The sequence below is a fragment of the Siniperca chuatsi genome, linkage group LG7 (genome assembly GCF_020085105.1).
Source record: "Siniperca chuatsi isolate FFG_IHB_CAS linkage group LG7, ASM2008510v1, whole genome shotgun sequence".
Taxonomy (NCBI): Eukaryota; Metazoa; Chordata; class Actinopteri; order Centrarchiformes; family Sinipercidae; genus Siniperca; species Siniperca chuatsi.
Window position 1 is genome coordinate 18,236,008 of NC_058048.1, and position 17,039 is coordinate 18,253,046.

Below are 17,039 nucleotides of genomic sequence, written 5' to 3' on the forward strand. Positions count from 1 at the left end.
GGGGGTTCTCAATAAGAAAATGCAGGTCTATGCAGCTTTCAGTCATTTTTGTTGGTTTGCCAGTCTGGTCAAAGCCCAATGACTTTCCTCATACACAAGCATGGCAGAGAGAACAAAGCTCTGTAAGCTACAGAGATGCATATACACGTTTCTCACAAGTTGGTGGGTCAAAACTAACTCCTATGGGATGCCCACATTTCTCTCTTTCAATGGATGTTTAAGTAGCCTGAACCTGATAAGCTCTTTATGCATCAGACTTTGTTGCTGCAAATTTGTTTTTGAGTTTTGCAGCTTCAATCTATATTTACTGGTGCACACTGAGGTGTCTGTTAAATAAACACTCATTACCAGCGTGCAATTTCAAAGAGAATTTGATATAAAAAAGCAGAATAAAAAAGTTTTGGGAGCTCTCTAGAACAGTACTGAATGACAAGCCAAAAAAGAAGAAACCAAAACCAAGTCTTTCAAATGCACTGAATGTTGTTTTTACATTTTGCATTGGTTGGTGTGTAAAGGTTAAGCTCCTTGTGTTCTTAATAATGAGCACAACTACTGTACTGTATACTTTACCTTTATGTTTTCCCCTTACTCATGTTTTGTGTGTGTCATCCCGGAGCGCAGAGACATAATCAGGTATACATTCCTGACCTGCTAGTTTCTGCATACCAGAGATAACTGAACTGTGTGAACCTGGTGGGGGGGGGGGGGATCCTGGTCTCACCCATGCACACACAAATGCAAAAAAAAGAAATAGAAAGCACATGACCCATAAACATACAAACAGCCAGGGCTGACTACACACAAACACAAAATGCAACAGTGGCAATGTAAATATCCATACACAAAACACACAAACATGCATACATAATAATTTCACATCAAGCACATGACCCAAAGAAATACAAACAGCCTGGGTTTAATACACACACACACACACACACACACACACACACACATGCACACACTATATTAAAACAAACACATGGTAAATTTGGCATGTTTCCTGCATAACACAAAGAACCTTTGAGTCCAGTATGCATAAAAAGAACTGGTCAAAGGTTCAAACAAAAAAATAAAACAAAGAAAAACAAATGGGGGATGGTGAAAATCAAAGATTACGCACATATTAGACACAGAAAGTTTAGAGTACATGACAGCGAAAAGACAGAGAGAAATTAAGCGTACAGTCGATTGAAATGGGTAAAGGTCATAGAAATGACAGACGTAAAGAGTTCTGTACAGTGGTTGTGTTGTGTTGTGTGTGTGTTTGTGCGCGCGTGTGTGTGTGTGTGTGTGTGTGTGTGTGTGTGTGTGTGTGTGTGTGTGTGTGTGTGCAGCCAGTAATTGGAAGAGGCTTAGTCTTGAGCAGGAGTGCAGGGACAAAGCGTCTCATTCTGCTCCAAGCATCAAGGAGGACGAGGAGGTAACATGAGAGCCATGACCAGGCATGAGAGAGGGTCTGGGGATAATAGAGACACGCACTGCTATTCTGAACCAGCCTTTGTTGGTAGCCTCCACCCATCCTCCTCCTCCTCTTCTCTGTCTTTCCTTGGCTTGGTTCTGAGCAGGTAAGCCGATAGGAACCTTGGATTCAATCCACTCTGTACAATGAACAACCCACTGATTCATGTCAGGAGGGAGCGACAGAAAACAGGCCTTCATAAGAGAAGAGAAGGCAAGTCTGAACGAGGAGTAAAGAAGAAAGAAAAGATGGATGGAAACAAAATGACAATGCTGATGCTAGTTTATCAGACTTCTTTATGTTTGAACACCAAATTCAACAGCGAGGTTGTCTATTAAATATTTTACGGAAAACTAAATTGTTTCCAAAACACATAATTTTTTATGGTAAGATCAAGTCACTGGACATTGATAATTACATCTCTGCCATACTTGAATAATTGTGCAATAACCGTGTAATACTCATGTGCAATATTTAGCTTTTTCCTATTTATTATTCATACCTCCATTACTGCTGTTGCAATACTACTTATTATTTATATTATTACATTGCATTAATATACCGGTAAACCCACTTGGTACTTCACACTTATTTTATACTTATACCCACTTGGTACTTAATTTATTTTCTGACCTGTTTTTATAGTTTTATAGTGTATTGTATTACCTGTTTTTATAGTTTTTATAGTGTATTGTATTTTATTTTTTTTGCTAGTACTTTCTGCTGTGTGCACTGATGTAAAGGTGAGCTGCTGTAACAAAGAGTTTCCCTTTGGGGATCAATAAAGTATTTCTGATTCTGATTCTGAAGTCTTATTTTTTAAAGCTTTGTTACAGTAGCACCATTTCATAATTATTGGTGGGTTTGAATGGCTGTTTGCATAGTTTCAGAAATCAGCTAACAACATAATACATATACAAAGTAAGGCAAATCATTCTGTTAATATAAATAGAACTAAACATTATTCTAGAAAATTCTTTTTTGGTGTATTAAGTCTTTATCAAGGAGTCGACAGGAAATGAGGGGCTGGAGAGATGGGGGATGACATGCAACAAAGACCCCAGGCCAGACTCAAACCAGGGACATTGCAATTACATGGACAGCGCCCTAAACCCCTGAGCTCTTTTGGCTCAGGGGTTTAGGGCGCTGTAGTTTATGCACACCTGAGGGTAAGAAAGGCTAAGATGTAGTGAGCAAAGATGGATGATTTAATATTCCTTAGCTCTGACCTAACCAAATCTAACTGACATCATTATTGTTAACACAACAAAAACAAAAAACAGTTCTGACTCTTCAAATGTTCATTTATTTTTTCTAGTAAAGTACATCAAAAAACTTCACAAACATACTTAGCCTATCAAACGTTTTGCATAAGAATTCAAAATAAATTATTTTTATTAAGAATAATGGATAATGTCATTATCAGAATAATACATCATAATATAAATTATAATCGAAAGATAATTTATCTGCCCCGATATATATCGTGCATCCCTAGTACTGTATGTTAGTTACATGGTTAATTTCTTTTATATAGGTCTACTGTGTGGTGTTTTTGCAATACAACAACACAAGGTGCACCTACAATACAGGATATAAAAGAAGAAGTGAAAGCAGGTCAATTTATTAAAAAAAAATAGTTTCCATCATTCATTTCCATCACATCTTTTTATCGGTTCACCAACTCATGGTTAAGCAGAAAAACTTTTATCTTGAATTTTATCTTTTTAAAGTGCAACTTCTTAATGTACATAAAGACAGGTCAGATGGAAATGTACTTACTGAACCTGTATATGACAATTTAAGACCAGATCAAGTCAGATTTCCTCATGACAGGGCCATAAACTAGTTAGATCTAATAACACAGACTAGCTTGGCTAGTTGTTATATGTACCTTAATTAGTATATTATCTCTACAAAACTAGAAATTATTTTCATTCGCAGTGAAAATCATGTTCAAATATGAGGAACATGGCGTGTTATAACTTGTCTGCATGACTGCTCATGAATTACACCATGACGATCCAGTCACTGTTGAAGCATCTGCGTCTGTACTGATTCCCGAAAAGTCCCTATATTGTTAATGTTGCCTTCAGATCTAATGGAAGACCAAAAACAATAATTAAATGAGTGATAATGATAGAAACTGAGAAATGAGAGTAAACACAGGTGCTTCAGAGGCCTGTGGTGACATCTTCTAACATTTACATATTAAGAAACTTTATTCCAGATATATTAATGGACTTGACATTTTTGGCACACCGGTAGATGCCTCACTAACCCTGTCTTTGCTCTTCCCTTCATCTCTTTACTGTCAAGGTTACTAATCATCTAATGTTTTCTTTAGTAGATTCATAAATCTACCTTAAGGAGTTCTCCAGAGTGACCATGAAGAAAAAACACACACACAAATACTGGGCCATGAGAAGAGTGTTTGCACATTCTCCATGTGCCAAGAGTGCCACACACACAAACACTTAAAGCTGCATGCTGAGGGCCACAATAGGCACATTACTGCACTCTGAGTCATCCCGTCTTCCTTTATGCATGTTCCCCTCTCCTCCCTCTTTTTACTCCCCTCCTCTCTCCTATGTGTGGTATGGCTTTACATCCTAACTGAAAGAAAGGGAGAGAGAAAACGCTGGACGCTGTGGTTACATTTATGGAGCTGAGTTGCTGTTGCTTCAACTCCAGCCAAACCCCAGTTCTATTGAAAATTGTAATTGTAAATCCATTAAACCATACTGTATCTTGCTCTGCACAAATATTGTATGCAGACAGTGAAGAAGAGCCACTCTTTTCAGTATTCTGTATAACTGCAACCACGTCTACATGGTAATTTAATTCAGTTACCTATGATTATTCCGATGTTATATCAAAGTTGTTGTACCTGTATAGTATAAGTGTGTATGTTTAATTTACATATTGGGTATGTCATATCCAGAATAAAAGAAGGTAAAGTAGATACGTAGCTGTGTGCATTCATATCTTTCATGAAGTACAAGGGCCTTTGATTGAGCCTTAAAGCAATAGTTCGACAATTTAGGAAAAACACTTATTCACTTTCTGGTGGAGAGTTAGAAAGTGTTCATTTGTGAGCTTTAAAACATGCCGGTAGGTGGGTTTTGTTAACACTGGACAGAGCCAGGCTAGATGTTTCCTTCTGATTCTAGTCTTTGTGCTATGCTAAACTAGCCGTCTTCTGACTCTAGCTTCATACTTAACAGACAAACATGAAAGAAGCAAGAAAGAAAAAAAAAATGCATTTCCCAAAATGTCTAACTATTGCTTTAAGGCATGGAACAGGGGTGAGCATATAAATTGTGTTTGAATAATCTTATCTCTTAACTCTTATATTGTATATAATGGAATAATTACATAATGCAAAATTAACTTCAATATAGTGAATATCCTAGAGCTTCCTAAGAACCCATGTTGAGAACTAAAGGCATAACTGATAGACACACATTATTTTCCAGTTGCTTCTTCCACTGACCAGTCTTCAATACTGATGTCATGTGTTTATCTACTGAGGTAAGACTACGGTTTTGCCCATTTCCCCTCTGCTGCAACTGAGCGTCTCCTGCATGCAGACATACACAAATACAGGCACCTCGTGATGTGTCTGGGACACGCTAACACACACTGCACTAGTACCCCAGACCAACACCAACCCACCCTGTCAACCCTCACACTGAGCCCATTGTCTGCTCTTTTCCCAAGAACACGCTCTCACACACACACACACACACACATTTCACACACCTGACATTATAACAGCAAATAGCTTCATGCCCTGTAGCGATGTAGTTCTCCCTATATTTCTATGAGATCGTGCAAGATGCTATCATCTAAATTAAAATCAAGACACGTTGAACTTGACTAAACTAGGAACCAAAAGTGTGACACTTACAAAGTCCGGTCCCTTATAATTCACTCACTTACAGGACAGGCCTCACCAACTTCAGTCCCCCTCTCCCTCGCTGTTATGAAAGTGTGTGTGTGTGTGTGTGTGTGTGTGTGTGTGTGTGTGTGTGTGTGCGCGTGCACATGTGTGTTTATCTATCCTTGATCTGCAGTGCTTTCCCTTCTCTCAAAGAGCCCTGTGTTGTGCCGTTTCTCTGACATGCAAATAAATTCTCTCTAACAGGCTGGTACGAACTCTCTACATGTTTGCTACCAAATGCCGCTCAGCTCTGCTCCCTGGCTCCCAATTGGATTACGGCACAAAACCACTTTTATCGATGCTAATCGCTGGATAAGTATCATAAGGTCTCCTTTGTTCAGATCAAGAGAAGGAATGCAGGGGCCCTAGAAACAAATGAATCAAAAAGTCAGGTATGGCCTTTAAGGATCATTTTGCTTTATTACAACTTGGGTCTCATTTTACTAGTTTTGGCCATCATTTCTAGTGGTTATGTCCTCTCACAAATAATTGTTGGGATCTGGGAACACGGTGACATCACTACAATGGAGTCTGATGAGGCAAGAAACACACGCTTTCAGTCCACAGCCACTTTATTCTGTATGAAAACCTTCTCCTGCAGTTCATTAAATCCCTGCAGTCATCTGAAGGTAGCATGACAGATATGTTGATAAATCTGCAGCCTCTGATTGGTGTTGCGCCAGAGTGCCGATTATTGTTTTTAGTGTCCATTGTGTTTACCTTGATTAAATCACTTGCAAAAGACACCAGGCTGCTACAGGATACACACATCAGACTGGTCGGTTATAACTCGGTATTCTATTGTTTATGCAGGAGAAGTCAGATTACAGCGGCTCCTGTGTGTCGTTGCCTTCCTTCCAACTTTCTTTGTAGCGTAGTGGTGTTTCATGTTTTATTTGGTGCAAACACTGCTGTGTGACATTTTATGATATGATGTGATGTGACCATTTATGACTCGAGATACAGTAGAATTCAAACTGAAGTAGTGTCGGATTGCTGCGGTCATATAAACGGCTTCATCAACATTTTGTAGTATTTATTTCTATCATCATTGAACAAATTAAATAAAAATAAACACACCATCTGTCTCTGGCTGCAGATTTGTGGTGCTGTGTGTTCACGTTGTGCTGCTCTGCACCATCCAGACAGCAATATCATTTCCTGAAGAAGCATTTTTTCCATTTGTTGAGCTGTTGTTGTCATGCGTCACTGTGATTTTGCACAGTTGTTTCAGAGCAATGAGACCAGTGATGTGACTGGTTCAGTGTGTATTTATTAATCACCACACCCTCTGATCTATATTCCACTTCACCTAGCCCTTTTTGCGCTCAGAGACGGCCACACAGTCCGTCCACCCTACCACTCTGCAATTGTCAATTAAAATAGGGCCCTAAGACTCAGTAAGGACAAGGAAAAACTGCAAAAATAAATTAGAGAAACATTTAATAGTGAACAGAAAGTCAGTCTCTAAACTGTGATGTTGACTGTGTTTACAACGTTCAGTTTAAGTAATAATTACCATCCACCTTCTTGTATTTCTTCCAAATAACCTTGGCAAAACTGGGGTTTGTTTAAAACCTGTTTTAAAAACCTGTATGATGAGATGTTGTCCACTTTGTAGCAATTAACTAGGTGAGTATATTGTCACCAGTAGAAATGATGGCCTAAACTACAAAAATAAGACCCCAAATCATCCTTTAATACACTGGGCAGTGATACTGACTGCTGCTCAAGATCCAAACCCTGCCACCGGGCTCCGGGCAGCAGTGTGTTATTTGAATAATCAAATGTCCTTGTGTGGACTAAGTTTCCGCTGCAGCACACCGCCAACAGCCAGGAGACACCAGGCACAGTCAGTCATGCAAAGCTGTTCCGCTACTATGCAAATGTAGCAAAAAGAGAGAGAGAGAGAGAGAGACATACATACACACACACACACACACACACACACAGTGAAAAAGAGAGAGGTGTGGGTAAGCAGAACTGATACATGTCACTGCTGGTCTAGCCCTTCCAAAATAGACATAATTTCCTATACAGTTTTAAGGTTTTAGTAGACAAAGTAATTAAAGCCTCTGTGAGGTTTGGGGCATTTGGCTAAAGCTGCTGCATTTGGTCAGCAGCTGTGTTATCTTCACTCAGTCATCAAATATAAATGTGGCCTGATAAAGGCGTGGTTTGTGCTTTCACTTGTATGTCCACCTGCCAGTGTCTTGCTAATTGACTGGCATTTATTCATTGACCAACAAAGGTTTGGGCTGATAAGCAGAGCATATTTGCCCAGTGGCTCTGACACATACAGGATGCTTTTTAATAATCCAAGCGGCAAGACAAAACCCCCGTGACATTAGATCAGTGCAGTAGATGAAAGTGTAGCTGGAGGTTGTAATTCAGACCAAATTAAGTCAGCGTCCTCACCTACAGCGGTGCTGAACACGGAACTGTGTTGTTTTCACACACACAATACGACCTTGTCGTGTCATACTAGGCCTTTATCTGAAAAATCAGGGCCAAATGTTACATTACTTTACAATGTGTGTGCATGTAGAATACATGTGAGGTAAACAGGAGGTGGTGTGTATGATCCCATTCCCAGGGCCAAACTGCTTCTCCAGGGAGAGAGATAAAGAAGGAGCCCCTTCCAAAACGGAGGTGGAAACAATGGCTAGGGCAGGGGCTCTCAGTCGCAGCTCTGTGTGTTTGCATGTGTGTGTGGTTGCTGATATTTCTTTGTGTTTTTAACCATCTAACTAAAGAAACTTCTGTCCTGCTGTATCTTTATTTACAACCGTTTGATCAAAGAGTTTCTTGTTACAGTATACAGAAATAAAGTACATTTTAGGTGGAAGCTGATAATGTTACAGTACTAACTGGCCTCCACTAGCACGCTAAACTGACATCTACTGTGAAAGACTCACAATTTCTACAATATAAATTAATTAACAGCAGTTAATTCCAGATTCCTGCGCATCCACTGCTGGATTCGACACAGCTCACTGGCTGTTAAATGTGTCGTAACTCATCACAGATTAGTCTGCAGACATGCTCAACAATCCAGTAACATGACCACAGCCGACACTGACAGCACTCAACAGGATCTTTCTTGTGCTCACACACTGACATATTCACACACACACATTGTAACACACCCACTGACATCAACGCAAATTGCTGTGCATCTCACTGATGAAGAAATACAACAAGTTGTTAGTGTTGAAATTGAAAAATTTAACCATTAAGCTAACGCACCTTTTGGCAAACTAGGCGAAGGGGGAATACAAAGCCAGACCTGACCATACAGTATGTTAACTGTACCGCTCTGTAGTTCCTGTTTTTAAATTTTAAGGCAAAAAACATGAATCATTCTAGCTGAGGTAACCACATGACAAATGGGAGTATAGGATTTTTTACTCATCGCGTCCTCCAAACTCGTATTGTCCTGTCTCGTATGACCAGGCAAAAGTGTGAGTTTCCCCACATTTGTTCACTAACTTGAGGTGTGTTCAAGACGGCAAACAGCATAAAGAAAAGGTGAGACTGACAGGGAAGGCAGGGGCAGTGGGTGGATTAGTGCAAAGAGGGGAAAGTGGATGAAGAGGAGGTGGGATGAGAGGAGGAAGAGGAGGCAGAGCGTGAGAGGAAGTTGACGATAAGGCGGGGAGAAGGGACCGGAGATGAGTGGATAAGGAGAGGAAGTATAGGATCTAAAGAGGAGGTAGAGAGAGAAAGGCACGAGAGGAGGATGAGTAGGAGGTAGTTCTCCCGAAGACAGTAAGAGGAAACAAACGTCAGTGGCTTTTTATCCCAGGAAACAAAGAGGAGAGACTAGAGGGGAGAGGAGAGGAAAAAGGAAAGGAGAGGACAGCAAAGTAAAGGAGAGGAGAGGAAAGTCATGTAGTCTGTTAGCAGATTTCTGTTAATTTAGTCTTTTTTCCAACATTATTATTACTCATAATAATGGAACACCTCACAAAATATGAAAATCCTTTAAGAGTTACAGCATCTAAGTCTTAATTTTAAGCTATTGAATAAGAACATTGTAAATCGGGGAACAAGAAGGTAAAGTAAGAAAAGGGAATAGTGACAGAGGAAAAAAGGAGGGAGTCAGTGAGGCCTGTCCAACAAAAGAGAAAATACACCAGAGCTGCATCATGGTTGAATGGACACAGACCTCTGGTTTCCAGGCCACACTATTAGTTCTTGTTCCATCAGGAGGAGGAGGGGGGTTAGGGGAGCTGGAGGTAGGCCGGCTAAATGGGATTTTGGCAAGCACTACTGCCAGGTATAGAATTAAAGCTAGGCTTTAGAAAGGTGTGGGAAGTGTGGAGTCTAGATACTGTTTGCGACTGAAGGTGGATTTTGATTTCTGGCCTGAGAGACTGGGGTTAATGCTCAGATCAGGAGACTATAGACAAGAGCTGTCGGATGGCCATTAACTCTTGTTTGGTGTTGGGAGTTGAAGCCAAGGGAGAGTGTGCTCCTCCACAGAGAAGTGAATGGAAAAACGTGTCAATGGAACACAAGGAGGGAGCCTGTGAATAAACAGAACTGGTGACTCACCCTTTCTGGGATGGGAGAGATGACCGTGGGCGGGGGTGTGGGGTACCAAACTGCCTTCACTACCCCTCTGAACACACCAATGTAGGCATTCAGGCGTGCACATACAGTCCAACTCATGTGTCGCACTCAGTTGGCCAGACCAGGACGAGCTGTCTATTGTCCAAATCTCCCACCTAAATCTGTAGCTCCTAGCAGGACAGAGGTTCTGTATTTAGGGGATTTGGGGGATTGCTGAGTGTGTGTGTGTGTGTGTGTGTGTGTGTGTGTGTGTGTGTGTGTGTGTGTGTGTGTGTGTGGGGGGGGTGCTTGAGAAAGTGTCTATTTGTTTGTGGGAATGAGGACTTTTTCAGATTTTTTTCTCTTTTCAGAAAAGTGAAAAGTAAAACTCAGGGATGAACAAGGAAGAAAAAAAATGTCAAAATCAATGGCAGGATTATCCTAATGCCTATCTTTCATGTCTTTTGGGATGGGAGGAAACTAGAGCACCCCGGGGAACATGCAAACTCTATACATAAAGACTTGATATAATCTGTGGTGTTATCTTACAATAGACCTCACCCATTGCTAATAGACAAGCCAGGGAGATGCAAATAAGGCAAATGATAACTTCAAACTATCAAGCTTTATGCTTAAATACACCTGTCGGTTATTGGTTAAATCAACCTACGCAACTACACAACTGTTTATCCCCTTAACATTCAGTTTTCTTTAATTTTCCCTTTAAAAATCTCCACACCGTCTGACAGTATCACATATATATCTTATATATCTTCTTAATCGTCTTGTTCCAGCTCTCCATTAAAGCTATAAAATGTTTATAATAAGTAAAATATTCCAATGTATGAAGCACGTTTTTTTAAGGCTGCACCTGTTCATCAAGTTCAAATATTTTAGATGTGTAGTGTATCATTTTATACACATTTCCCCAGACTTCAGCCTCACATATCTGGGCTCTTTGAAACTTTAACTCTTCTCTAGAATTTGAAATAAAGTTCTGTGAGTTTAGTCAATGTTTTGAAGAGCATACTGACTGTCCTGTCGCTGGGACATTGGGAATGAAGAAAAAAAATGATGTAGAAGCAAACCATAAAACAAAACTAATTTCTCTTCTTTTGCTGACAAGGGAGTCTTTTTCTAAATTAGATGCTGTGGAGTAGAAACCGCAAACTGGTACCCAATGTATATTTAGAATAAATAAACATTCCCTTTTCTGTCTAAAAATACAGATAAAGTTATGTCTGGGTGTTACCATGAAGTTCTGTGAAGCGATTTTGGCCATGGTAGTCAGTTGTAATATAGGATGTTTATTAATTATCCTTAGTGCAATCTTGTTCCATGTCAGCCTGACCTTTCTACTTCTTCCCTCGCATCTGACTCTTTTCAAGGGCCAAGGTCAGAGACACCCTCATCCGAATTGTGTTAAAAAGTCAGCTGGTTTAAGCAAACAAAGTTTTTCTTTCTTAACATAAAAGTATTCAAAGAAGACCAAATCTAAATGTAGAGGCACCTTAGCCCTTGCTGGTTAATTATGATGACCTACCAAAAGCCACCCAGCAGCAGTGTCTCCTTGTCACATGTCTTTAATTAGCTTTCCAACGGTGTTTTGGTCCCATGTGATTCTAATGTACAACAAAATGAATGAATCTATGATCTTGACTTATTCAGTAAAGAGGGTTTTTAACATGAAAATGTTCTCTGAGGTGGGTGGGTTTTACTGTGAGGCAGCTGCAGGTGTTGTTGAGTCACAGTCTTTAATTGGACATTTTGTGGTGCTTTTTTACAGTCATTCAGTTGAAAACTATGCAAGGAAGGAACTTTGAATTTGGAAAAGCAAGGAAGGGAATATAAAGGCATGAGAGTCTGACTAAATATATAAGAAAGACAAACATAAGAGTATCAAAAGTCCCAACAACAACCTCTCTTACATTACACAGGAGAGATGTAGTTTTGGTTTGTCAGAGAAAAAAAAGAGGAAGAAAAGAAGATGAAGCCACAAGCGAACTGGACAGGCAGACACATGCCGTTGCTGTTTACATTTTGATGAAGGTAAGCAATACCTCTTGTTACTTGTTCCAACCATACTTGTTCCCATCATATGGAAACACAGTTGGAAGCAGGCCACACTAATGACTCAAATATGTGGTGGAGATCCAGCATCTCACTAAATTAAACCAAGTGCATGGCAGAGAACCACTCATTTAAGAGGGGAAAAACAAAGACTACTGTGCACAAAAGCAGATTAGCAGAGTGGGTAAACTGGCTGGAGCTACCAATATTTCCTGGAATATTAGCGATTGTGGGGAGTTTCACAAAGCTGCTCTAAGCAGGCTGTGAAAATCTGCTAATCTAATCACCTATCAGCCTAATTGGCTGCTCAAACTAACACACCAACATAGGATAATATAATCTCCTGCATGTGTTTTCTAATATGCATGCATATGGTTTAAAATGTTCATTGTGAAAATTTGCTGCCCTATGTAGTTGAATGAACTAGTGTTCTCAAATAAAGACCATATTTCTCATAACACCCGTTGCTTCCTGTTGCAAAGAGGATGTCACTACTTCTCGCCCCTCCTCAACCCTGCACGTTTTTTGAAGTTTTCTGTTTCAGTTTAATAAAGAGGATACATTTGTTTGAAGTTATTATTCCCATAGGTCTTTTTACTCATCCCGCCTACTATCTCCTCACATGAAGTCTTAGCACTTTGTGCTGGAAAAACCAACTCCCTCCTCATGTTTTATACTGTGAACCAGTAATGTAAAACAAAGTTGAGAGGCTGCAAGTCTTTTGAATGATAGCCTTGTTTTTGAATTTTTGGAAATTATACTCATGTTTCAAAATCAATTGTGATCATTATTTAATAAAGTTAAAATGCCAAATGCCACATTTTAAATACAGTAGTATAATAATAATAATAATAATAATAATAATAATAATAATAATAATGATTTTGAGTAGTTATAAACAATTGTGAATGTAGAAGAAAGAAAAACTCCAAGTTGTAGAAGACTTTTAAAACAATAATATAATAATATGCACACACACACAAAAGTAAAAGCTGGGCAGTAAAAGTGTGTTCTTTAGAAGGACTGAAAAACTGACAATTATTACAAATGTAATAATTAAAAAAAAAAAAAAAAGAAATCAATGATGCGCTCAGCAAAGAGACTAAAATTGGCCTGATGTGATCGGTTCTTTTGGCATGAAATGCAAAACCTCTGATGTTGCACTTAGGAGAAGTGAAAGGGACTTTTGACCATCACAAAGATACACTGTATATCAAATTCAGATCCCACTAGATCTGCATTTGCTCATGACTATTAACTGGCTTCAGACCTACAGTCTGTTAAACTGATGGGAAATAAAGTCAAGATGCTTCTCCACAATTGGATATTGACTTCCTTTTGCTCAAACTGCATGTTTTTTGGGTTTTTTTACTAATAAGGTGAAATGCAATAAGGTAAAAATTAATGTAAAGTGCTGCAATTATTGACCTATATTTTCTATTTTTAAACTAATGTTTCATGTACAGCACGTGTTGCCTCATGCATGAACAGCCGGATGAAACTGACTGTGTCCATGTCTCAAACAATAAGCCCATCAAACATCCTTCTGCTAGTCTGCTGTGCTAGATGTGGCATAACAAAGCCTAATTGAACAGTGCTCTCTTCCAACTGTGTGAGGGTAAATTGCTGTAATTAGAGCAGAGCAAAGTTGTGACATTTTGTACATTTGCTCCAAGTCTGTCACAGCAGCCTGTTCAAACACTGTCTAATTGCATGTTTAAACTTTTTCATTTACCTATGAGAATAGTAGTGTGTATACAAAGGTTTTTGTGGGACACTAGGAGACAAGAACAGAGAGTGAAAGAAAAGAAAAGCAAGTCAACCTAAACCTGTTCATCTGAAAAACAGATATGAAAGTGTGGCATAAGAGCTTTGTACATAATCAGCTTTCCTCCTGGAGAAAGCATATGCCCAGTTTTACCTGACATGCCACCCTAGCCAGTTTGCACATACACACATGCACCCACACACACCCATTTCCTACCTTGGTGTCGACAATGGAGCAAGCAATTTGTTTCACGTAGGCCAGGTCAGCAGTCTGGGGCATCAGGACAGATTCTCTGGTCAGGCCAATCTGGATGATGAAGGACACCCCTGCTGGAGTTGGAGGCAATGAGGGCATCACAACCCCACCATGACCCTGCCCTGGTATCAAGTCCATCACAGGAAAACCACCCTGAGTGGGCATAGAGGGCATAGATATGGGGGTCCCCTGCTGCATCACTCCTGAGCCGGGTGGTGAGGACCCCCCAGGAGGAAAGAAGACCTGGGCCATGGCCCCTGAGGGCATACAAGGGCTAGCGTTAGCCATTCAGAGTCCTGTCTGCTGGCTGCCTGAAGCTCTCAACATACACACTCACAAACACACGCCCAGGTGCAGTCTAGAGTTCCCAGAAAACCCACAGTCATTCAAACTGTCTCAGTGGAGGATAGAGGGGCACACAAACTGATACATGGACACACACACACACAAAAAGCAGAGAGTACCGGTTCCTTTGTGTCCTGTGTCCACCCCCTCCCAGTGGATCAAGGGAGAAATCCTTATCCAGGAAGCGCTGGTTTTTCAGCCACTTCGTTCGCGCTCTCTCGTCGCCAGACTCCTGTTATTGTCCAGGCATGACAAGCATGAGCAATGTGTGTGAGAGACTCATAAAAGAAACACACTGAGGGAGAAAACTACCCCCCTGCTGCTTTTCCTCCTCCGCCTTCTCCCCCCCCCCCCCCCCTTCACCTCTCTTGTCCAAAGAAGTTGCTCTGCACAGGAGAAAGTCCAAACTTGATTGTGAAACTCCCGGCTGTGGGAGACAAAAAACAAAAACAATGCCAGACTTTGTTGTGCTCTTCTCCAGGCTGAGTTACAAAATGGCCTCCTTAAACAGGAAACTGTGAGAATGAAGGAGAGCAAGAGACTGCACTGCTTTTACGAGTCTTGCCCTGTTTCAGTTTCAGCCCCAGTTCAGTCTTTTTTGTGAAAAAGCACAGAGAGAGAGAGCTGTCTGATGGTACCTCCCTCCCTCTCATCTGTGCTCTTGCCACAGCCAAGGAGGAAGTGAAATGACTGACAGCCTGAGGCCAATAGATTCTCAGAAAGTCCCGCCCTTTGACTCCCTACTCCCAGGCTTCTCCCTCCTCCCTTTCCTCTTTCTCTCTCCCTTCCTTGGTTTGGGGTTATTGGTCTTGTTTGCTCCCTCCCTGAGTTGAGGCCAGCAAAGATTCCCTTACATTGCCTGAGGGGGGCAGCTCCACGCTCAAAAACCCTGCTATCCCTTCCTCATCTTCCCTCTTAGTGCATTAGCCTCTTTCTGTCCCTCTGTAAAACTGTATTCCCTGCACCATTCCCTCCTCTGTAACACCTATTCTCTTTGCATTTGTAGTAGACACACCTCTGCCAGACTACAGAATAGGACCACACCTATTACAGAATTGTTTTCATGCAAAGTTGACTGCAGGTTTCAGTAAAATGGGGAACTTTTGAGGCAAGGAGGGTGATTCTTTGCACACACCAGGATATACAATATGCTTATAAATTAGCACAATTACCACAATCATCAGCATGACTGACTCTGCACCACTCATCTCATTTTACATAGAAAGTATGCAGATGAAAATAGTGACTTTCTATCTTTACGTGAAAACCTCCCTAGATAGTAATGATGAAACTCACTAAACTACATTAAGTTAATCATCTTCAGCTTACCTTCTTCCCAGGGACATTATAGCATGCTTCTCTCTGTGAAGCCATCTAACAATTTCCAATTCATTAAAACTAATTAAGCACAGACAACTGCGCTCTGCTGAAACGGCGATGTGACAAGAGACCTCAATAACTCGGTAGCTGCAAATGTTTGCTAGGATTTTTACTTTCCACCACAAGAGGGCGATGTTTGGTGTAGTTGGATATTGAATAATTTATTCCCAGGTAGGTATGAGGCCACAGGGCTGCTTTGTTGTCATTTTACAGGAGATTTGGTCTCATATTACAAATGGACAACAACAATCTTCAAACTAAATCTTACTTAGCCAGGTGCTGAAATTATTTTGCAATGTTAAGATTTTATGATGTAGTGGAGAAAAGGCTCTAAAATATAGATAACATACTCTTCTGAGTGCAGAGTCAGCCACAGGGCAGCACGGCTGAAGCTGGTAGGTTGGATAAATTAATCCTTGATTCTTGGTTAGAAGCTGACACAGCGCCTGAGCCAAGATGGGATAAATGAAAGGCAGACTGTTAAAGAAATTCTTCTTTACCAGTTTGTTATTAAATGTAATTTTGGATGGCTGCATTTAAAGGAGAACTCCATCAATTTTACAAAACAAGATTATTTTACTCATCATGGGGAGGGGTACCTGTAGAATGTTGAGTGAGAATGAACAAAGTTGTTGTGATGTCACAACTACTTTGGAGCCAGTATGCAATTTATGCAAGTGTGATGTGAAATCTTGAAACCTCCAGTACACATGCACTGAGAAAGGACACATCTTGTGTCTAGTAATAAAATGAAATTGAAATTAATTAATTATTTGCATATTTATAGATTTTGGAGTAGCTGTAATTTTTAGAAATTTTAACAATAACTTTTTTGTAGAAAAACCATATGAGCTTGGAGTTTGACAGATGTGGACATTTACCGAGCATGAAGGGTCTAATGAAAGACGCTGTCAAGTTGTATTATAGGTGTGTGTGGCATCCAGCGTTTTTAGAACTTGACAAATATTAGGACTGAAAGCCAGGAAATCCCAGTCTCTGACGCACCAATTTTGACCACTTTTTTTTTTTTAACTTCTTTTTAACTTTCTCTCTGACTTTCTCTTGAAAGTCCCCCCAACTTTATGTGAAGTGCAATACTAAATTGCTGGAGTATCCCTTTATTAGTAGTATTCCATCAGGGTACTTCTACAGTGTATTTTCTTACATGTAAGGGCTGATACTTCCATGTGTCCACTTGTTTTTGCAAGTTTTGTATCCCTTATTAGAAGGCAAGAAAGACAACAGAAACACACCTC

General features: G+C 40.3%; 1 protein-coding gene across 3 annotated transcripts in view; it reads right to left on the reverse strand.

Moving 5' to 3' along the window:
• The window catches only part of prkd2 (protein kinase D2), a 35,470-nt gene extending 20,375 nt beyond the window's left edge, over positions 1-15,095 (reverse strand). Inside the window, exons 1-2 of one of the 3 annotated variants that reach the window (XM_044202611.1) lie at positions 14,523-15,094; positions 14,020-14,315 (exon numbers count right to left, since the gene is read on the reverse strand). In XM_044202611.1, the coding sequence (XP_044058546.1) occupies positions 14,020-14,310 (291 nt within the window). In that variant the 5' untranslated portion in view covers positions 14,311-14,315; positions 14,523-15,094. Of the gene's footprint in view, positions 1-14,019 lie in introns of all 3 variants that reach the window. The other 2 variants (XM_044202610.1, XM_044202609.1) reach the window with 2 other exon arrangements.
• Positions 15,096-17,039: the final 1,944 nt, after the last annotated feature.